The sequence below is a fragment of the Rattus norvegicus genome, chromosome 17 (assembly GCF_021556685.1).
Source record: "Rattus norvegicus strain SHRSP/BbbUtx chromosome 17, alternate assembly SHRSP_T2T, whole genome shotgun sequence".
NCBI lineage: Eukaryota > Metazoa > Chordata > Mammalia > Rodentia > Muridae > Rattus > Rattus norvegicus.
Window position 1 is genome coordinate 61,635,996 of NC_141550.1, and position 24,698 is coordinate 61,660,693.

General features: G+C 40.5%; 1 protein-coding gene across 3 annotated transcripts in view; it reads right to left on the bottom strand.

Annotated features, from left to right (window-relative positions):
- Positions 1-24,698, bottom strand: part of Odad2 (outer dynein arm docking complex subunit 2) — a 193,809-nt gene that overhangs the window by 110,377 nt on the left and 58,734 nt on the right. For all 3 annotated transcript variants that reach the window (NM_001427763.1, XM_087590734.1, XM_087590735.1), the window contains 4 exon segments: positions 17,025-17,267; positions 20,241-20,395; positions 22,321-22,431; positions 23,010-23,252. In NM_001427763.1, coding sequence (NP_001414692.1) covers positions 17,025-17,267; positions 20,241-20,395; positions 22,321-22,431; positions 23,010-23,252 — 752 coding nt within the window.

Here is a 24,698-nt window from a genome sequence, read left to right on the forward strand (position 1 = left end):
TTTTGCACAGACATGTATAAATGCACACATACATATAAAATAAAATATAACAAAGAATGGAATAGCCAGTGAGTCACTTAATGAGTTATATTTTTTCTTTGACTCCAATCTACATGCTTTTAAAAACATGCAAATCAAAATGATGAAAGTGTAAAAGAAAGAAAAATTGTTACAAACAAGCCATATACCGTGTGTTTAGTATAAACTCTAGAAGTTCACATACACTGGTTTTACAGCAAGAAGGGTATCTAGGAAGCCACAGAAGGATTAAATCTCTTCTGGATACATATGATCATAGTTAGACAGTTTTTTTCTTTAAAGAGAGAAATAAATAAGCCCATTGTAAAAATCTTTTAAAGCCATATAAATGCAGCATAATTATATTTGAACCACAGAACATAGGACATTTGAGTTCTCCAGCCCATCATGGCTTTGCATCTGTGAGCGTGCTACGTAAAGAAGCTTTCACTACCTAATCACACGACATTGACCCCTGTGACAGTCAGCTCAATAAACGTTCATTTTACTGTATATGGGATAGATTGTGGGACGTTTGTTTGCCAGTTAAATAAATATTGGGCAAAATTTCTTAGAATTCTGGGTATGACAGACTTCATCTTCTAAAGAACATGACATTTAACTCCTTTACAGCACATGCTTATACTCGAGAGATGATCTTTAAATGTTGAGGTTATTTTGATATAACAGGAAATTCAAGGCATCAGGTTTTCAGCACAATGCAGCTCATGCATGCCAAGTTTTTTGTATAAAACAGTAGGGACTAAAAATCATGATGTGTGAGTTCATAATCTCCTTTTGTAGAAAAGGACGGGGGCGGGGGGGGGCGGGAAGACAGCTCTTATGGATGTTGGAGATTCCTGGGGGCCTCCGTCAAGGTGTGTATTTGAGAGTTGGTTCTGTTTACATGGGAGAAACAAATCTTCCATTCTGCCTTTTCTACATGAGCTGTATTTCAGGCCAATCAACATTCACACTACAGCTGTCAGATCCAACACTCACATTGCAAAAATATGAGGCTCACAAAACAGTATGCATGAATATACTATAGGCAAAAGTTACTGTCTAATTACTAAAAGACCTTTTAGGCCCTAGACAAAGGGACAAAATAATTTATGAAGATAAAATTATAGGAGTATCAGGCTAATTTTTAAATTGTGCTTAATCGTAAATAACAGAAATACCTGCTTGTTTGTTTTTTGAGAACTTTATACATGAATATTATATTTATTTCACTCTATCCCCTTCCAAACTACTACCAGGTCTCTCCTCTCAAATTCATAATCTCTTCTTTAATCATTATTATTACTTATTATGCACACTGGAAATACAACTTAACAAGTCCCTTTAGCATTGTTCATATGTACATGTGTCTGAGGTTGACCACTTAGGATTAGGTGTCCTGTGTGGGAGCTCATTCCTAGAGGATTCTTCCTCTCCCAGCAGCCACTGACTTCCTGTAGTTTTTCTTCTAGGTGTAGGACCAAGCCCATGTTGACACGTTGCCTGGAGTTGTCATTATGCTAGTCTTGTTCAGGCAACCATACTGCTGAGATTTCATGGACTCACATTCCATGCCATGCCTAGGGGACACTGTCCAGCAACAGGTGTCATAGACCTTTAGCCAGGTAACAGGGACAGTATAAGCAAGTTTACTGAAAAAGACTATGAGCCAAAGACATGTCAGCTAATCAGGCTACCATCCAAGCATGTACATAAAGCCAGTACTAGTTCATAGCAACTTCTGTACCCTCAGTCTCCAGGAACCAACTTTGATGATTCTACTATAAGACTAAATAATTAAAATGCAACCAGAACTTCAGTAAGAACCCAGTGGTTGGTATGTGTTGTATATATTACATATCCATATAGTATGTGTGCACACAGGTAATCATTGATCAAAATTGCAGAAAAGGTAGTGCACCGGAAAAATAATGTTGGAATAGTAACATTAAGTATGCTGTGATTAAATCATGGAAGAAGGAAAGAAAAGCAAACCTAGTGATTATTATATAGATGAGAGTGTGAATAAAAAGATACCAGTAGGGGCAGGATGATGGCTCAGTTGCTAAAGTGTTTAGTGCACAAACATGAAGACCTGAATTTAGATCCACCTGGATTATGTAAAAGGCAGTCATGTTGGGGGCATATCTTTAATCCTGTACTTGGGGAGTAAAGACAGATTGATTCCATGGGCTTCTTAGCCAGGCAGTCTATCAAAGCCAGTGAGCTCAAAGTCCAGTAAGAGACTTTATTCTCAAATAAATAAATAAATGACAGAGAGCAAAGATGCCAATTAAAACAGAATAAAGGCATCGTAAAATTTTAGAGGTATAATAAGGACCACTAGAACAAAACATAAATCATCCTAAATAACAACAAAAGAGTAAATACTATAAACCTGGTAACAAATCACAGAAAACTCTACAGAATACAACTAACTTAAAAGTCTGACATTTATTGAGCCCAAACATTTTAGTCACACTGATAAACATTTGTGAATAGCTTCATTCACTTATTGAGCCAAATGTTTGAACTAAATTCAGCTCACCAAACAAGACCTGTATGCATACTGTATACTTAAGACCAATAAAATCTATTAAGAAAAAGGGTAGCCTAAGATGTAACAAGTAGACATTTAGGAAAACAGTGGTAATATCTCGATACCATGCAAGGTAGGAAACAATGCCAGATGCTTTAAACAGGAGCCAAGAATAGTAACTTGAATAATAAAAGCCACAACCTACAACAGTTAGAATTTATGCACCAAATAATATAGCTTCTACCTTAAGAAGCCAAAACAAAAAGTTCATCTTTTATTAGGTCATAAAGAAAGCATTGAAGGCTGGAGAGATGGCTCTGTTGTGGTGGTGGTTTGAATGAGAATGGTCCCTGTAGGCCCATGTTGGAATATTTGGTCCCCAACTTGTGGAACTGTTTGGAAAGGATTAGGAAGTATGGCCTTGTTGGAGGAGGTGTTTCACTGAGGGACAGGTTTGAGGTTTCCACAGACTGGAAAGCTATCTCTCTTGGCCTCTTTCTCTGTAGATCAGGGTGTAAGCTCTCAGCTTACACTTGCACTAATGTCGGCCATGCCTCCCTACCTGCTGTTATGCTGTCCATCATAATGATCATGGACTCTAAGTCTATGGAACCACGAGCCCTAATAAATGCTTTCTTTTATAAGTAGTTTTGGTCATGGTACCTGTGGTGGTTTGAATGTGCTTGGCCCGGGGAATCACACTATTAGGAGGTGTGGCTTTGTTGGAGTGGGTGTGGCCTTATTAGAGACAGTGTATCACTGGGGGTGGGCAGCGAGACCTTCCTTCTAACCACATGAGAACCAGTTTTCTAAAAGCGTTCAAATGAAGATGTAGAACTCTCAGTTCCTCCTGCACCATGCCTGCCTGAACACTGCCGTGTTCCCACCTTGATGGCAATGGACTGAACCTCCAAACCTGTAAGTCATCCCCAGTTAAATATTGACTTTATAAGGGTTGTCTTGCTCATGGTGTCTGTTCAAAGCAGTAAAATCCTAACTAAGACAGTACCCAAGTAACTGTGACAGTCTTAAGAGCGTTTTTCTTGTAAGAAGGAGGAGCTGAGTTTGATCCCTAGAACCCATGTCAAAAGAAAAAATATGGTTGGGTGTGTGGTGGTGTGTGCTTATAATTACAGTGCTGAAAGACAGACATGTGAATTCATGAGGCTTTCTGTCCAGCTACAGCTACTCTATATGTTGATTTCCAGGTCAATGAGAAATCCTGTCTGAGAAAACCATTCCTAAGGACTGAGAGCTGCAAAGGTTGTCTCTTAGCTTTTATATACATACTGCTTGTATGCTCACATGGACACTCACACATACAAATGTACATAGACATCATATGTTCAAAAGAAGGATAAAAATAAGTAATAAATAAATAAAAAGAAAAAAGTCAGCACAAACAGATCTATTATTCATAGATTTAATATCTATTGTACTATTTTATACACCCTAGGGAGACACCTAATCAATAAGAGACAATGTATGTGGTTATTGTCACAACAGTTTCCTGTAGTATTTAAAAAAAAGTCGATGGTTTAACTGCTCTTGATTTAACTTTGGTATGTGGTATCTGTCTAGAAAACCACCCATTTCATCTAGATTTCCCAGTTTTGTGGGGTATAAGGCTTTTGTAGTAGGATCTGATGACTTTTTTGAACTTCCTCCGCTTCTGTTGTTATGTCTCCCTTTTCATTCCTGATTTTGTTAATTTGGATATTGCCTCTGAGCCCTTTGGTTAGTTTGTCTAGGGGTTACCTATCTTGTTGAACCAGCTTTTGGCTTTGTTGATTCTTCGTATTGTTGTCTTCTGTCTGAAAGAACTGCAGGGACGGAACTGGAGAGGAGCCTGAGGAAAGAAGGTCCAGTGACAGGCCTAAAGTAGGGTCCAGCTCAAGGGGACCTGACACTATTACTGAGGCTATGGAATGCTCACAAAAAAGGAACCTATTATGACTGCCCTCTGAAAGACCCGACAAGCAGCTGAAAGAGACAGATGCAGATATTTACAGCCAACCAATGGACAGAAGTTGCTGACCCCGCTGGTTGAATTAGGAAAAGGTTAGAAAAAGCTGAGGAGGAGGGCCACAGTTAGGAGGGCCAGCAGTTTCAATTAACCTGAATCTCTGAGATCTCTCAGACACTGAACCACCAACCAGGCAGCATAAACCAACTGATATCAGGCCCCCAACACGTATAACAGCAGAGGACTGCTGGGTCTGGGTTCAGTCAGAGAAGATGCACCTAACCCTCAAGAGACGGGAGGCCCCAGGGAGTTTAGAGGTCTGGTGGGGTTGGGATGAGGAGTGGGGTCTGAGGACATCCTCTTAGAGACAGGAGATGGGGAGGAGAAATGAAATATGGAACAGTTGGAGGGTGGACCAGGGGGTGAATAAAATCTGGAGTGTAAAAACAAAAAGATTAAATAAAAAGTCCATGGAATTTTATAAAGCCAGAATTTCATGAAAAGTCACACAATTCAGGACACAGGCTGCTATTTGTAAGATGGCATCTCTCTTCTTACTGAAGGCTACTCGTGCACCGCCTTGCAGTTAGTGAGGCTGCACTGAGAGCCTACATGCTTAGACAGTTATGGGACTGCAGTTTAAGCCACAGCCACGAATCAATAACGCAGCTGCTGTTCATCAAAACGAGTTCCCAACCCATGAATTATGTTCAATCAGCGCAGAAAAGACGTGTTTATCGTTTCCTCACATTCAACTGATAGCTTAAAGAAGCAATAAATCAAAAAAATTTCTAGCAATAATAGCCTGGTCTGAAATATGATGTAAAGAGTAATATTGTTTGGATTTTTACCAATCTTAAAATACTGTCTTCTAAAATGGCCTTTTAATGTATTTTGAAGAACACATCTGAGAAAACAAGAGTGTGCAAAGAAAGTTGGGCAAGAGAAGCAGTTCAGAGACTTCTGATTGATTTCTTTCCTCTACATATCTTCTCTCTCTTTCCTTTCTTCTTCCTTTCTTTCTTCAATCTTGTTTTCAATAACTAATTTCTTTTATTCACTTTACATCTCGATAGAAGCCCCACTCCTTCCTCTACTCCCAGTCTGGCCCTTACAAATCCCCCCTCCCTTTACCTTCATCCCTTCTATGGTTCAATACCTCATCTAGTTTCCCTCACAAATCTTGGCTTATCCTTGTCACCTTCTTTTCTACCATCACTGTCCTTAAGAACTAGGTGCACTTCCATTTTCACTGTTCTATTTTTTTTTTGATATTTTTTTTATTAACTTGAGTATTTCTTATATACATTTCAAGTGTTATTCCCTTTCCTGGTATCCGGGCAAACATCCCCCTCCCCCATCCCCTTTCTTATGGGTGTTCCCCTCCCAACCCTCCCCCCATTGCCGCCCTCCCCCCATAGACTAGTTCACTGGGGCTTCAGTCTTAGCAGGACTCAGGGCTTCCCCTTCCACTGGTGCTCTTACTAGGATATTCATTGCTACCTATGGGGTCAGAGTCCAGGGTCAGTCCATGTATAGTCTTTAGGTAGTGGCTTAGTCCCTGGAAGCTCTGGTTGCTTGGCATTGTTGTACATATGGGGTCTCGAGCCCCTTCAAGCTCTTCCAGTTCTTTCTCTGATTCCTTCAACGGGGGTCCTATTCTCAGTTCAGTGGTTTGCTGCTGGCATTCGCCTCTGTATTTGCTGTATTCTGGCTGTGTCTCTTAGGAGCGATCTACATCCGGCTCCTGTCAGCCTGCACTTCTTTGCTTCATCCATCTTGTCTAATTGGGTGGCTATATATGTATGGGCCACATGTGGGGCAGACTCTGAATGGGTGTTCCTTCAGTCTCTGTTTTAATCTTTGCCTCTCTCTTCCCTGCCAAGGTTATTCTTGTTCCCCTTTTAAAGAAGGAGTGAAGCATTCACATTTTGATCATCCGTCTTGAGTTTCATTTGCTCTAGGCATCTAGGGTAATTCAAGCATTTGGGCTAATAGCCACTTATCAATGAGTGCATACCATGTATGTCTTTCTGTGATTGGGTTAGCTCACTCAGGATGATGTTTTCCAGTTCCAACCATTTGCCTACGAATTTCATAAAGTCGTTGTTTTTGATAGCTGAGTAATATTCCATTGTGTAGATGTACCACATTTTCTGTATCCATTCCTCTGTTGAAGGGCATCTGGGTTCTTTCCAGCTTCTGGCTATTATAAATAAGGCTGCAATGAACATAGTGGAGCACGTGTCTTTTTTATATGTTGGGGCATCTTTTGGGTATATGCCCAAGAGAGGTATAGCTGGATCCTCAGGCAGTTCAATGTCCAATTTTCTGAGGATTCTCCAGACTGATTTCCAGAATGGTTGTACCAGTTTGCAATCCCACCAACAATGGAGGAGTGTTCCTCTTCCTCCACATCCTCGCCAGCATCTGTTGTCCCCTGAGTTTTTGATCTTAGCCATTCTCACTGGTGTGAGGTGAAATCTCAGGGTTGTTTTGATTTGCATTTCCCTTATGACTAAAGATGTTGAACATTTCTTTAGGTGTTTCTCAGCCATTCGGCATTCCTCAGCTGTGAATTCTTTGTTTAGCTCTGAACCCCATTTTTTAATAGGGTTATTTGTTTCCCTGCGGTCTAACTTCTTGAGTTCTTTGTATATTTTGGATATAAGGCCTCTATCTGTTGTAGGATTGGTAAAGATCTTTTCCCAATCTGTTGGTTGCCGTTTTGTCCTAACCACCGTGTCCTTTGCCTTGCAGAAGCTTTGTAGTTTTATGAGATCCCATTTGTCGATTCTTGATCTTAGAGCGTAAGCCATTGGTGTTTTGTTTAGGAAATTTTTTCCAGTGCCCATGTGTTCCAGATGCTTCCCTAGTTTTTCTTCTATTAGTTTGAGTGTGTCTGGTTTGATGTGGAGGTCCTTGATCCACTTGGACTTAAGCTTTGTACAGGGTGATAAGCATGGATCGATCTGCATTCTTCTACATGTTGACCTCCAGTTGAACCAGCACCATTTGCTGAAAATGCTATCTTTTTTCCATTTGATGGTTTTGGCTCCTTTGTCAAAAATCAAGTGACCATAGGTGTGTGGGTTCATTTCTGGGTCTTCAATTCTATTCCATTGGTCTATCTGTCTGTCTCTGTACCAATACCATGCAGTTTTTATCACTATTGCTCTGTAATACTGCTTGAGTTCAGGGATAGTGATTCCCCCTGAAGTCCTTTTATTGTTGAGGATAGCTTTAGCTATCCTGGGTTTTTTGTTATTCCAGATGAATTTGCAAATTGTTCTGTCTAACTCTTTGAAGAATTGGATTGGTATTTTGATGGGGATTGCATTGAATCTGTAGATTGCTTTTGGTAAAATGGCCATTTTTACTATATTAATCCTGCCAATCCATGAGCATGGGAGATCTTTCCATCTTCTGAGGTCTTCTTCAATTTCCTTCTTCAGTGTCTTGTAGTTCTTATTGTACAGATCTTTTACTTGCTTGGTTAAAGTCACACCGAGGTACTTTATATTATTTGGGTCTATTATGAAGGGTGTCGTTTCCCTAATTTCTTTCTCGGCTTTTTTCTCTTTTGTGTAGAGGAAGGCTACTGATTTCTTTGAGTTAATTTTATACCCAGCCACTTTGCTGAAGTTGTTTATCAGCTTTAGTACTTCTCTGGTGGAACTTTTGGGATCACTTAAATACACTATCATATCATCTGCAAACAGTGATATTTTGACTTCTTCTTTTCCGATCTGTATCCCCTTGACCTCCTTTTGTTGTCTGATTGCTCTGGCTAGAACTTCAAGAACTATATTGAATAAGTAGGGAGAGAGTGGGCAGCCTTGTCTAGTCCCTGATTTTAGTGGGATTGCTTCGAGTTTCTCTCCATTTAGTTTAATGTTAGCAACTGGTTTGCTGTATATGGCTTTTACTATGTTCAGGTATGGGCCTTGAATTCCTATTCTCTCCAGGACTTTTATCATGAAGGGGTGTTGAATTTTGTCAAATGCTTTCTCAGCGTCTAATGAAATGATCATGTGGTTTTGTTCTTTCAGTTTGTTTATATAATGGATCACGTTGATGGTTTTTCGTATATTAAACCATCCCTGCATGCCTGGGATGAAGCCTACTTGGTCATGGTGGATGATTGTTTTGATGTGCTCTTGGATTCGGTTTGCCAGAATTTTGTTGAGTATTTTTGCATCGATATTCATAAGGGAAATTGGTCTGAAGTTCTCTTTCTTTGTTGTGTCTTTGTGTGGTTTAGGTATAAGAGTAATTGTGCCTTCGTAGAAGGTATTCGGTAGTGATCCATCTGTTTCAATTTTGTGGAATAGTTTGGATAATATTGGTATGAGGTCTTCTATGAAGGTTTGGTAGAATTCTGCACTAAACCCGTCTGGACCTGGGCTCTTTTTGGTTGGGAGACCTTTAATGACTGCTTCTATTTCCTTAGGAGTTATGGGGTTGTTTAACTGGTTTATCTGTTCCTGATTTAACTTCGGTACCTGGTATCTGTCTAGGAAATTATCCATTTCCTGAAGATTTTCAAGTTTTGTTGAATATAGGTTTTTATAGTAAGATCTGATGATTTTTTGAATTTCCTCTGAATCTGTTGTTATGTCTCCCTTTTCATTTCTGATTTTGTTAATTTGGACGCACTCTCTGTGTCCTCTCGTTAGTCTGGCTAAGGGTTTATCTATCTTGTTGATTTTCTCAAAGAACCAACTTTTGGTTCTGTTGATTCTTTCTATGGTCCTTTTTGTTTCTACTTGGTTGATTTCAGCTCTGAGTTTGATTATTTCCTGCCTTCTACTCCTCCTGGGTGTATGTGCTTCTTTTTGTTTTAGAGCTTTTAGGTGTGCTGTCAAGCTGCTGACTTATGCTCTTTCCTGTTTCTTTCTGCAGGCACTCAGCGCTATGAGTTTTCCTCTTAGCACAGCTTTCATTGTGTCCCATAAGTTTGGGTATGTTGTACCTTCATTTTCATTAAATTCTAAAAAGTTTTTAATTTCTTTCTTTATTTCTTCCTTGACCAGGTTATCATTGAGTAGAGCATTGTTCAATTTCCAAGTATATGTGGGCATTCTTCCTTGATTGTTATTGAAGACCAGTTTTAGGCCGTGGTGGTCCGATAGCACGCATGGGATTATTTCTATCTTTCTGTACCTGTTGAGGCCCGTTTTTTGACCAATTATATGGTCAATTTTGGAGAAAGTACCATGAGGAGCTGAGAAGAAGGTATATCCTTTTGCTTTAGGATAGAATGTTCTATAAATATCCGTTAAGTCCATTTGGCTCATGACTTCTCTTAGTCTGTCTACATCTCTGTTCAATTTCTGTTTCCATGATCTGTCCATTGATGAGAGTGGGGTGTTGAAATCTCCCACTATTATTGTGTGAGGTGCAATGTGTGTTTTGAGCTTTAGTAAGGTTTCTTTTACGTATGTAGGTGCCCTTGTATTTGGGGCATAGATATTTAGGATTGAGAGTTCATCTTGGTGGATTTTTCCTTTGATGAATATGAAGTGTCCTTCCTTATCTTTTTTGATGACTTTTAGTTGAAAATTGATTTTATTTGATATTAGAATGGCTACTCCAGCTTGCTTCTTCTGACCATTTGCTTGGAAAATTGTTTTCCAGCCTTTCACTCTGAGGTAATGTCTGTCTTTGTCTCTGAGGTGTGTTTCCTGTAGGCAGCAGAATGCAGGGTCCTCGTTGCGTATCCAGTTTGTTAATCTATGTCTTTTTATTGGGGAGTTGAGGCCATGGATGTTGAGAGATATTAAGGAATAGTGATTATTGCTTCCCGTTATATTCATATTTGGATGTGAGGTTATGTTTGTGTGCTTTCATTCTCTTTGTTTTGTTGCCAAGACGATTAGTTTCTTGCTTCTTCTAGGGTATAGCTTGCCTCCTTATGTTGGGCTTTACCATTTATTATCCTTTGTAGTGCTGGATTTGTAGAAAGATATTGTGTAAATTTGGTTTTGTCATGGAATATCTTGGTTTCTCCATCTATGTTAATTGAGAGTTTTGCAGGATACAGTAACCTGGGCTGGCATTTGTGTTCTCTTAGGGTCTGTATGACATCAGTCCAGGATCTTCTGGCCTTCATAGTTTCTGGCGAGAAGTCTGGTGTGATTCTGATAGGTCTGCCTTTATATGTTACTTGACCTTTTTCCCTTACTGCTTTTAATATTCTTTATTTTGTGCGTTTGGCGTTTTGACTATTATGTGACGGGAGGTGTTTCTTTTCTGGTCCAATCTATTTGGAGTTCTGTAGGCTTCTTGTATGCCTATGGGTATCTCTTTTTTTAGATTAGGGAAGTTTTCTTCTATGATTTTGTTGAAGATATTTACTGGTCCTTTGAGCTGGGAGTCTTCACTCTCTTCTATACCTATTATCCTTAGGTTTGATCTTCTCATTGAGTCCTGGATTTCCTGTATGTTTTGGACCAGTAGCTTTTTCTGCTTTACATTATCTTTGACAGTTGAGTCAATGATTTCTATGGAATCTTCTGCTCCTGATATTCTCTCTTCCATCTCTTGTATTCTGTTGGTGAAGCTTGTATCTACAGCTCCTTGTCTCTTCTTTTGGTTTTCTATATCCAGGGTTGTTTCCATGTGTTCTTTCTTGATTGCTTCTATTCCCATTTTTAATTCCTTCAACTGTTTGATTGTGTTTTCCTGGAATTCTTTCAGGGATTTTTGCGATTCCTCTCTGTAGGCTTCTACTTGTTTATTAATGTTTTCCTGTGTTTCCCTAAGGGAGTTCTTCCCATCTTTCCTGAAGTCCTCCAGCATCATGATCAAATATGATTTAGAAACTAGATCTTGCTTTTCTGGTGTGTTTGGATATTCCATGTTTGTTTTGGTGGGAGAATTGGGCTCTGATGATGCCAAGTAGTCTTGGTTTCTGTTGCTTGGGTTCCTGCGCTTGCCTCTCGCCATCAGATTATCTCTAGTGTTACTTTGTTCTGCTATTTCTGACAGTGGCTAGACTGTCCTATAAGCCTGTGTGTCAGGAGTGCTGTAGACCTGTTTTCCTGTTTTCTTTCAGCCAGTTATGGGAACAGAGTGTTCTGCTTTCGGGCGTGTAGTTTTTCCTCTCTACAGGTCTTCAGCTGTTCCTGTGGGCCTGTGTCTTGAGTTCACCAGGCAGCTTTCTTGCAGCAGAAAATTTGGTCTTACCTGTGGTCCCGAGGCTCAAGTTCGCTCGTGGGGTGCTGCCCATGGGCTCTCTGCAGCGGCAGCAACCAAGAAGCACTGTTCTATTTCTTGTGGTCCTTTATATGTCATCCACGATTTGGTTACTAAGTCCTGTCATCCGCTATGTTCACATCTTCCTCCTAAGCTTTAGCTGCCCTGGCCACCTGGAGCCACAGGAACTTAATGTCTACACAATCGCCTCTGAAGTCACTGTCATTTGTTCAGGTGGTAACCCTGCTGAGTGGCTCCCCTAAGCTTGTGTGTGGATTAGGTTTCCCATGTATAATTAAAACACTGTCGCCCCTGTGAGGTTTAGACTCCCTTCTTCTTCCCTGATCTGTATTGCCTGCACCAGGGAGTAGAACCATCTGATTGCTGTCTAACTCCCTCTCCTCACGACAGCTCATATGCAGTCATCTCCTACTTCTTCACCCTTGAACCTGTCTGCTTCTCTGTTCCTCACTGCACCACATTTTCACAGAACTAGAATCAACTACCTTCATTTTTTACTTGAGTGAACCACTATAATACTTTGTCTCAATTAAGCTTAGAAATATTCAGTGGCTGTCAACTGACTTTCAAACAAAATCCAAACATAACATGACACTCGAAGACCTGATTGCTCATTTACATGTCAGTGCTGTTGAACACAAATGACAGAATTAATAACAAAGCCACAGAAGTGAGTCCAAACAGGAAGCTGCTGGGTGATTCCCTCCAGACCACCAATTTATTAGGAGAAAGGTCCTCAAGGTCACAATGGGTCTCAAGGTGAGAAGGACATTAGCCACAAACAGTACAATACAGGGAGATTTAATGATGGTAGAGATGTGGGAAAGAAGAGGTTTGTTTTTAAAGCCTGGAACGGAGCTTACCATTTTGACTAGATTGGCTGGCTACTGAGCCCATGGGATCCTTCTTTCTCTGTCCTCCCAGCTCTGGGGACACAGCTGCATGCTGCCTCACTCAGCTTTGTGTTATATAGTGTTGGCTATCAGAACTCAGACACCCATGCTTGCACAGCAGGGATATAACCAGTGAGCCATCTTTCCAGCCCAAGACCATGTTCCAGTGGGTTCCAACTTGAACACAATTATCTCCTTGCATTTGACTATCACTTTTATTCATTTTATAGAGGGCACATTCCTAACTATTCTGTTATAATTATTGTATTCTCTTTCTGTCCAATTTTTAGTTTAACAACTGTTCTCTTTTTATTTTGTGCATGTGTGTGTGTATACGTATGTATGTATATATGTATGTGTGTGAGTGTGCTTAAGTACCTGTGTGCACATGTGTGTGGAGGCCAGAAGTCAACCTAAAATGTTATTCTACAGGACTCCATCTACTTTGCTTATGGACACAGGGCCTCTCACTTTCCCAGACCTTGCTGGCTAGACAGGGAGTCTCTAGGAGCTGCCTGTCTCAATGGCTGAGATTTCAAATGTGTGCTATGACACCTGGGTTTATATGCAGACTCTGAGGTTGGAATTCAGATACTCATGATTTCAGGGCAATCACTTTATCAACTGAGCTGTGTCCTAAGCCCTTTCTATTTCCTTTGGTTCTCTTTTATGTGTACCTGTGGGCATGTTCATGTGTGTATGTGCACGTGGAGACCAGAGGCCAACTTTAGGTGTTGTTCTTCTGATAGTTAGCATGTTTTATTGAGATGAGCTTTCTTAGTGGCCTGCATCTTGGCAAGTAGTCTAGACTGGCCACCCTGAGAGTCTAGGGACTCACCTATCTCTGCCTCCCAGCACTGGATTACAAGCCAACACACTGTTCCAAGCTTTATAAATTGTGTGCTCTGGAATGAACTTGGGTCCTCATAGTACACACCCATATGGCATGAGGAGAACCCTGAGGTGGATGCTAGGTATCTTCCTCTACCATTCTCTACCTTATTTTCTTTTGAGACAAAGTCCTTCAGTGAAACTGGAGATCATGATAAGCTAGACTTATTGGTCAGTGAGACCCTAGGATCCTCCCATCTTCACCTCCCACTGCCGAGATTACAGAGACCACCAACCCCGGCTCTTTAGCATGCGCTGGGGATGCAAACACAAATGTTCATCCTTCTATAGCAACGCGTCATGCACTGGGCCATCTCCCGGCCCCCATTCTCTCTATTCTCTAACCACCTGATTCTTAAAATGGTCTATGCATTTTTTTGCAAAACTTTTTGAATTCTGCGGATGCAGAAAAATTATTTATCTGAATGTATCTGCTAGCCATTGTGATAGTTTCCTCACGTAAAACAGTCCTTTCGGTTTGCTTACAGAACACATCTCTATCCAGATCTGTACAGTTAATCTGGTGTACTACTAAATTGAGAGCTCCAAGCTGCTGCAATCTGATAGTCACTGTCTCCACATCCTTTCCATCCAGTGTCCCTAACACTACATCAAATGATTTGCCACACAATTCTCCTAACGCCATTTCTCTTGATGTCTTATAATGCATAACTGGGTACCTGGAAGAGAAGTGTACATTTCTGAAGCCATTCACTTCCCCAATCTGCTCTCTATAAAAAAAGCAATGTTGTCTGTGCATTGGACAAGCACAGGATTTATTTGTAGTGGAGGTAAAGAGATGTGGAAGCTTCAGAATGTTACTTTCAATTCAATAATTCACAAGCTTTGGCAGAGGTGTCTCCCACTTTCAGATCTGTAGCTCTGACAATTTCCTTGCTCGGGGAGATATATTTTATTTTTAGGTTTTACTCCTTGGTAGTTTTTATAGCCCTTACCATAAGTCAACTGTTTAAGAGTTTTAGAGTTTTGTAGATTAATTAATAGACCTATTTATTGGCATATCTGTATCTTAATTTTTCACTTGTTTTTCTCTAAATCTCAGTTAAGAAGGTTATTTAAGCGCAAGGTTTTTTTTTTTTCATTTTCCAAACTTAGAGTCTCCAAAAATCAGAATGAAGCTAATTTCTCTGTCCTTTTTTTCAATGGATTTGACTAAAAAGTAGACAACTACATCATCAAGAGAAGTCTGGTGGTGCATGGTTGAAGCAGTGAACTGGAAATGGCTTGTTAGAATCATCAAGAATGAGGTGCTTGGGGTCCCCCCAAGAACAGGCTCTGATCTATGTAAACAAAATCCTGTATATTCACCAAGACAATAGTTACCACCAAATGACTTGTGAATCACTCAACCAATGATGGAGGGAAGGAAGTGACCACACTGTGATTATCACTGATTACCAATCAGGGAGCCATCAGGGTGAGACTAGAGATGGAAGGAAGCCTATGTCTAAAATACAGGAAGATCCCCTGACTCAGCTCAGTACTGCCATAATCTGTGATTAAAACCAATGGACAACAACAGCAACTCAATCCAGTCAAAACTGCTCTGGTGGTTTGAATGAGAATGGCCTCCATAGGGTTATATATTTGAATGCTTGGCCCCTACTTGGTGGAACTGTTTGGGCAGGATTAGGAGCTGTGTGGTCTTGTTGAAGGAAGTATGTCACTATGGGTCATTCATAAGCTCATGCCATTCTCAAATATCTCATTGTCTTTCTCACCATGCCGGTGAGTAGAGATATAAACTCTCAGCTACTCTCAGCACCATGCCTGCCTGTCTGTTCCCATGTTCACTGGTATAATGGTCATGAACTCACCCTCTGAAACTAAAAGCCTCAAATAACCTTTTTCTTCTACACATTGTTTTGGTTGTGGTATCTTACTGTGACAATAGAAAGTAAGGTAACAGCTAAGGCCCCAGACCCCTTAGAAGTATAAATCTGAGTCACTCAACAGATTAAGAACCACAGCCTGGTGATGTGCTTGATCAAGGTAGCAGGGAAAGCTTATAGTAGGAGAAATGGTCATGTGACAGCAGCAATAAGGACTGCACCTGTTATGAAGATTTCATCCTTATTTTGTTTCAAATGTTTTATGGAGGATTATGTATTACCTTCCCTCTCCTTTATCCACTTCATTTCATAACACAAGTTTTGCTAACTTTATATCCTTGTATTTAAGTTCTGTCCACTTTACATTGTCATTAAGCTCAGAGATAGAAGAAGAAACAGCTGCTACTGAGCTCTGTGAAGATGATGGACACACTTCCAGCTGTTCATGGGGTGGGGAATCAAACAAGACAAAAGCAACACCTGCTTATTGTATCTATCTACAACTTAAATATGGCTTAAAGACACACATATTGGTGCCAAACTAACAAGGAATGAGCTTATCATGCTGAAATGTATGTGTCAAGTTGGTTGGGCTTCAGTTCCCGCATGTTTGGCAAATCTTATGCAACATATATTTCTACGAAAGGTATTTTTCATGAGATTAGCACTTAAGGTGGCAGACTGAAAACAGATCACCCCTCATCACACACATGGCTATCAACTGACCTTCGCTACACAGAAAGAATTCTACGAGCACAGTGTAATCTAACCTCTATTAGATTTGAAACTCACCAAGCTTCACAATTACAGTAACTAACCCCTTACAATAAGCTCTCATAGACAGGTAGGTAGGTAGGAAGGTAGGTAGGTAGATGTATACATAAATATATACATAGGTTACTATGGGTAGGTAAGTATTATATATATAGTATATATAAAGATACATAGCTATTCTCTAGTTTCTAATTGGGCTTGGCTCCAGGATCTCCCACAAACATCCAAGGATGCAGATACTAGAGGCACAGTATCTGAATGTGCTCTGGGCACACCCAGCAGTATACATCATATCACCTCTAAATTTTATGTAATATTAGATAAATACACACATCATGTAAGTTGATGCTACACTATCATTAGAACAACAAAGAAAAAGTTCATGTATGTTCAGTAGCAATCATTTTTCCCAAATATTTTTCAATTATAATAATTTATTCAAGTATTAAGATCACAGTTTAAAATACTTGGTATTTCCTTTGTCTCTTTATAGGTAATAAAAATATGTTTTCCAAATTTGCCAAAAATAAGAAATATGATACTATAGATGGAAACATAATTACTCTCTAAAAGGCAGAGAAAAATTTTTGGTGATTGCATATGGTTTCCACATAAAGAAATAGATTATTAGCTTTTGGAAATCCCTATATCTATCCCCAATGCAGGTCCACTTCTCTTTCAAGATAATGTTCTGGCCTGGCAACTCATGAATATTCATGTACCAATTCATGAATATTCATGTAGCAACGCAGTGTCCATCATATATGCACATAAATTCTAAGTGATGTGACAGACAATTTTGTAGCAATCCAGACATTCCTGGTAACATTCACAGGTAAAATTTTCCTGTCTCCAGAGCTACTTACGCCATACTTTCTGGTTCTACTGCGCATGCACCAACAGCTTTTGTGACATTCACAAGAAGTGCTTGGTTTATTCCAACCAGGAGGTTCACGAGAGGTTGGATGCCACCACACTTCCGGACTAGGACCCGGTTTTCATATTCTTGACAGCATTCTCCCAAGGCCCCAACCACATTCACGAGCACTTCTTCAGGCTGATCAGTCAAAAGTCCCACCAGTGTCTCAATGGCTTTGTATTCTCGAAACCTAAGTTTAGAGAAAGAAGGCTGGTTATAGTCCAAAGTTAGCAGGAAAAATACTCAGAAAAATAAAAGCCATACTAAGTAGTTATTTATGTTAATTTAGCCATGTACTATTTTTTTTCAATGCTCATTTGACCCACATTAACAAATTTACTGAGTAGACCATATTTAACCTTCACCATCAAATGGCTGGTCTGAAGCTTGTTAAGTAGTAAGGCTGGCACCAACATCCAGCCATTTGCAAGCTACCTGTGTTCTTGATCATGACATTAGATAGCCTCTGAGACAGCTACAGTCATATATGAATCTAGTGTCTGTGAATCTATATGTACATAGCTTCACTGTGTTTCAAAACAAGCAGTAAAGCTACTGCAGCTCAGATTTTAGAAGTGATCTGCCCTGATTTATGGACAGCAGTCATCTCAATTTACCATACAGACTCAAAGACAGAAACCATGTGATTATCTCATTAGGTCCAGAAAAGGCCAATATCCCTTCATAATAAAACTCCTGGAGTATCTAGAACTATAAAGGACATAGCTAAACAAATGCAAACAATGTACAATGACAGCCAACAGCATGCTGAACAGAGAAAAGCTCAAAATGGTGCACTAAGATAAGGACCAACAGAAGGATGTCCATGTGGTTCTAAACGGGAAGTTAAGAGGAGATGAAGTTAAGTAGGCCTAAATTCCATAACTAGCTACGTCATAGGCTCAAGGCAAGAACCAATGACTATTTTTCTGCTAAATGAACATGGTATTCAGCTGTACTCTTAAGTCTTAATGTTTATACCCACAGATCAGCGCATCTCTCAATCTCATCCAAAAAGCTTCTTTTGCAATAGATGTTGATTAATACAGAGACCCACCACGGGTCAGTGAGCACAGAACAAGTTACTGTGGAGTACTCACGTCTAAATTAACTCCCCCTCAGATATCGTCACAAAAGAGGGGCCAGCAATACCACAAGAGACAAAAGGAGCAGATGTCTACTGTGAAACAGTACTTCCTGGACCTAACATGTGAGTTGTATACATGAACTTACATGGCCTGAGACTTCATGCACAAGACTTGGATACAATCAAACAAGTCATTATGGACGGGGGGGGGGGGGGAGGCTGGTGAAGTCCCAACCCACTATGAGGAGCTTTTGGCAATTGGTGTTTACTGGGAGAGGAAGAGTTCTTTCTTTTCAGGGATGCCGTTCTAAAAGGCAATGCATACTCAGTAAATGGTCTTGCCCTCATGCACAGATAGGCATCACTAAATGGATGCAGTGTGTTCTATAAAATAAAAAGAGCATGTGAAGTTGGGAGGAGAAAGAAGAGGAGAAAGAAGGAGTTGGAGAGGTAAGAAGAGGGGTGAATTATTTGATCTAAACATGTTATATAAATGTATAAATATTAAAACATTTTAATTGGTCTTCTCAGAATATTTCATTCTTAATACCTAGTATGTTTTAGAATTTATCTTCATGTCATTTTACTTTGATGTTTTTCAGTTTGTATTGAAATCAAATGAAACATGTATAAAAACCAATACATGACAATTTGTTTTATTTATGTAACATTTTTCTCATTTCTTATAAATTTCATCAGTGTTTATGTATTAACATATAGATGTATTTTATTGCTGCCATTAATAGAGTTTATATTAATGGAGGTTATATTTAATCTATTACTAATTCCATCAAATACTCTTAAGCAAGCCTTTCTTCTATTAGGACGAGCAAATTTCTAAAAGAAAATACTAAATAGAAACACAGATTTCTCAAAATATTCATGAAGTGTTAATTCTAAAATGACCCAAAGAAAGGCTTAAAAATCAAAATGAATAAAAATTATAAGTGTTCTATACTTTGTTTAAAAACAAAGGTAGAACTATGAGGGCCAAGAATGTAGCTCAGTGGTAGGCTGCTTACTTTTCAAGCACAAGGCCTTGGGTTTGATTCCCAACACCCCAAACCTTTACAAATACATTAAAATTAAATGAAATCATAGCTCTTTAAGAGTTGTTAGTTAAGAGAGGTTAGTTAAGAGTCATTAGTAGCCATTCAGCTGACTCCTTTATCTTTTACAAATGGAAACTATGGGAGGAAAGATGGCTCAGCAGTTAGTTAAAAATGTTTGCCATGCAATCAGAAGCCCAGAGTTTGGATGCAAACACACACAAACAAGTTGAATGAGTGGTGTCCATCAGCAGCCATGGATCCAAGTAGGGATTGCTGGCTTCCAGGCAAGGTTTTGTTTTTGTTTTTGTTTTTTTTTTTAAAAGTCAACTCAAGCTCAGGGCCCTGACCTGAAGGAATAGGTAAGGGTGATGCTAGATCAAATGTCTAACTCCCTATTCTATTCCTAGACACTTGCGTACACATCTACATACACTTGCATGCACATCTGCACATACATCTGCACATACGCTTATATACACATCTACACACACACACACACACACACACACACACACACACACACAAAACGACATATGTGCACACACAAATAATTTTTAAAAATATCTCTGGGAGGACTACTTTTTTCTGAAGGAAAATGGAGAAGTGAATCTGAGGTAGAGGGAAGGGGGCATTAGGAAGAGTAGAGGGAGCAAAAGCATGGGCAGGATGTGATATATGAGAGAATAAATAAAAGTGATAACTAAGGAAGGATCTGTAGGATACTTCTATTTACAAAGACTTCATTACTTTGATAGAGAACATAAGATTTTTAAATGTATGTATCTTTTCATATATGGAGTGGCCTATTCACACAGAAAGATCATGTCAACCCTTGTTAAACATAAAGTTTCTGGTAGTAGGATGGGGAGAGGCCTCTTTCCTAATAATCTTTCCATCCTACCTTCTAATCCACATTAATGATGCACATTATTGATTATAGTCAAAGCCAAGCCATTATAAACACCACCTCATTATATTTTATTATAAAATACTATGAAATATCAAATGCCTCTCAATCACTTACTTAATCACATTCTCTTTGCTGATGGAGCACTTCCAGATTGCCCCAGTAACAGCAGCTAATCTTTCTTTATTGTCTGTGTTATTTAGTAGACTGGCCAGGGGTTTAAGGCCTCCATGCAGTCTAACCAAGTCTCGGGTTTCCTCATCTTCAGCACACTGCACAAAAAGTCAAACCAAAGGCTGTCAGAGATCCAGGCATCAAGCATTCAGTGCTGGCCACTGAGGCTCATCTATGACAGTTTTCCAATCCAAGTTGCGTCTGTTACATAACAGCCTGCATCGGAGTTAGAGAACCCAGTGGGATTTCTAAGATCTTGTGTCACAGATCGCCAGCTGGAGTCTGCCGCTCTGCTTCTCCTGGAGAAGGGTAGCCAGGACCTTTGCATCTTGGGCTGGGCTGGAGGGAGAGAAGCTAAGCCAGGTGAGTAGACGCAGGCAGGATCTCGGTCAGTGGTGAGTCAGGTAAAGAACACACACACCTGGGAACAGCTTCAGAGAATTGATTCAGTTTAATGGGATAGGGGTGGGGGAGAGAGAGGGGTATTTATGCCCCTGGGAAGAAAGCCAGTGTCTCTTGGGCAAGGTTTGTGTGGCTATGTACAGTTGGCCGGGACACGGGTATTGGGAGATGCCTCATCTGCATACTCATGGGCTATAGGGTAAAGCTTATAAGGTCAAACATGGAGTGAGGCCTGATAATTATCAGGGTAATAAATTCTCACTAGGGTTGATGGTGGGGCAGCTGGCTTCATGGTACTGTGTGTGTGTGTGTGTGTGTGTGTGTGTGTGTGTGTGTGTGTGTGTGTGTGTGCATGTGGAAGTGGTGATGTAAAGGTGAGAGGAGGTTAGGATGAGCATCTAAAAGATAGCTACCTTTTCCCTGAGAGAGGCTACAGTACAGACTTACACCGACATGGCATGGAGACACAGGGAAAAGACAGTTAACTGCAAGCCAAGGACAGAGGTCTCTTAAGAAACTACCTGTTATAAACCTTGATCGTCCACTTCCAGACGCCAGATGCTAGAAAACAAAATCATTTGAAGCCACCCAGTTTGTGGTCATCTGCAGAAGCCTTAGAAAATGAATATAATTCCTCGCATCTCTGACTATGCTCACCTTAAAGGTATTTCCCAAGTAGTACACTCTAGTTAGACAGAGATTGTGTGGCCACAACCAGCCAGACATTTATTTTCAAGGTCACCTTCATCCCTGACAATTCTAATCTGTGCTCTGATATTCTAGGAAAAAACCCACCCAAAGTTAGTGGATATTGAAGTAAGCAAACTCATAACAAAAATGCATATACACACATTCACATACCATAGTAGCATGCATGCACATAATTGTGTATGCATAAACCCACACACATAGAGAGGTAAAAGAAAAATTTCCCGAAATCACTGTCTTCAAATAGAATCTGCGTAAAGCAACACGGTTCATCATATACTAATGAGCTACTTTTTTCCCAATGTGCAAAGGCCTGGCTACCCTGAGGAGGAGATACAGATCTTAAAGAATGTAAATAATCAGACTAGTTGGCACATTGGCACATGCATGAGTAAATCTGTCACCATTGCAGTATAGCAGTTCTCACCCTATTAGGTCTTGAAGACCCCTGGAGTAACTTGCTAAAACTGCAGATTCCCAAGCACTGACAGGAAAATTTGGCTCTGAGACTCATGCCGTGCCCTCTACTATATGTTCATGCTTGTGGCACTATCTTGAGAGAAATCTGGGGATCCTTCAGGAGCTGAGTAGTAGCTGGAAGGAGTGGGTCACTAATAGGGTATTTGGAGAGTGTGTTATTCCTGCCCCCTCACCTCCTTCCTTGTCTACACTGATGAGAACGGCCTCTACCACTTCCCCTGTACTATGAACCAGGCTGCTCTACAATCACTATCTCACCGTCATGGTCTGTAACGATGAGCTCGAATCCATCCTCCCTCTCCCTTTTCGGCCAGGTATTTGAGACATGGTACAAAAAGTAACACAGCTTCCTAGAGGAGGGGACTGCATGTTTAGACATGCTGCCGTCTCTAACTATGGGGCAAGGTGACCCAGTGTAGAGAGCCAGCCCCACCTGGTAGATGGCCATGGCACAATGCTCCTGCAGCTGCTCGTTCTCGCTGTTCAAGTTCTTCACGAGGTTCTCTATGATCCTCTCTGCCTTGATGGCAGCTCGGTAGTTTTCCTGGAAAAATAGAAACATAAATATTTATGAGTGTATAGCGTGACTATAACCATGAAACATTGGAAACATGTCACAAGTTCTGATTCAGTTACTGGACTATTAATTTGATGTCCATTTTCTCTTTTAAAACAGAAAAGACATTCGGGGAAAAGGTTTCATAACTTTCATGGCAAACTTGAAGCTTACTAGAGTTCGGTGCTGAGCACACAAGCATAAGCACAGAGTTCCAGTTACCAGTGCCCAGTTAAAAACCAGGTGGGCTCAGGGGCCCATCTATAATCTCGGCACTTGGGAGGCAGGGGCAGGAGATTCCCAGGGTAAGCTGGCTGGCTAGACGAGTGAAAGTAGCAAGTTTCAGCAAGAAACTCTGCCTCAGAAAATGAAGTGGAGAGCAATCCAGTAAGACATTCAACATCAGACTCTGACTTAATAGTGCACACATGTGCATGCACCCCAACACGCGCGCGCGCGCACACACGCACACATGTGCGCACACGTGTACACATACAGAACAACCATGGATGGAAGAAGAGGAGGAGAGAAGGAAGGACAAACAAAACTCGGGATGGCTTGGGCACCTCTGATGCACATTCTTGCAGTGTTCCCACCACTGGGATGAGCATGTTTTCATGCGAGGTCTTCAGCAGCCGAGCCAACAAGGGGATGCCCCCAGCTTTACGAATGGCTTCCTTGTTCGAGTGACTCTTACTGCAGCTCCAGAGGGCCAAAGCCCCGCATCGAGCCACTTCTACGTCCCTCGTTTCATACAGGCCTGGCTGAGCTGGTTCTGATGAATTCTGTCCACAGTCCAATAGAGCAACCTAGGAAAATAGATGTATACAATGCGCACGGCCTCCATTTTTATTTTTTATTATTTGAGGCTGTTTACATGTGTGTTGTATGTGTGTGCATGCGTGTAACTGTACGGGCATGTGCATACCAAGACACATGTGCGCAAGTCAATGGACAACTTGTAGGAACCAGTTATTTCCTTCCATGACATGGCTCTTGAAGATTGAACTCAGGGTGTCACGCTTGGCAGCAAGTGCCTTGACCCACCAAACCATCCCACCAGCCCAAACACAGAAGTCTTTAAAATAAATGTGAATCCATTCTCCATAATTAACTCAGTCAAAAGTAAAACTCACCCTACCATAATTAACTCCGTCACAAGTAAACCTATTTTCAACAGTATGTTTAAAGTATAGGCAGTGGAAACAGAGAAACAAAACATTCATCCCTTACCATTTTCCTCTGAGTCTGGGGGCTCTCATACTTTCTTCCTTTGAGAAAACACTTACTAAGATAGTAAATTTTTAGTGCAGCACTAGAATTCATATTAATCTTTGTAAATCAGGCACAATGGTGCATACCTATGATCTCAGCACTTAGAAGTCAGAGGCAGGATCGAGAACCCAAGACTAATCTAAGCCAATAAGTTTGAATCTAGCCTAGACCATAGGATAAAGCCTCTTTACAAGTAACAGTACCATACTACCATCACCACCATCACCACCAATACTACCGCCACTAATAGTAATACTACTACTATCTTTCCATTAGCACTACCACTACTACCACTGCCAGTACATTATTTCTACTACCACCACCAACCACCACCACTACTACCACTACCACCACCACCACTACCACCACCAACAACAACCACCACCACCACCAACAATAACAACCACCACCAACCATCACCAATAACAACTAACAACAAACAACCACCACCACCAACAATAACAACCACCACCAACCATCACCAATAACAACTAACAACAAACAACAACACTAACAACAACCAACAACCACAACCAAACCAACCAACAACAATAACACTAACAACAACCACCACCAACAACAACAACCAACAACCATCACCAATAATAACTAACAACAAACAACAACCACCACCACCACCAACAATAACAACCACCACCAACCATCACCAATAACAACTAACAACAAACAACACTAACAACAACCAACAACCACAACAAAACCAATCAACAACAATAACACTAACAACAACCACCACCACCAACAACAACCACCACCATCACCAATAACAACTAACAACAAACAACAACCACCACCACCACCAACAATAACAACCACCACCAACCATCACCAATAACAACTAACAACAAACAACACTAACAACAACCAACAACCACAACAAAACCAATCAACAACAATAACACTAACAACCACCAAACACCAACAACAACCACCACCATCACCACTACCACCACTAACAA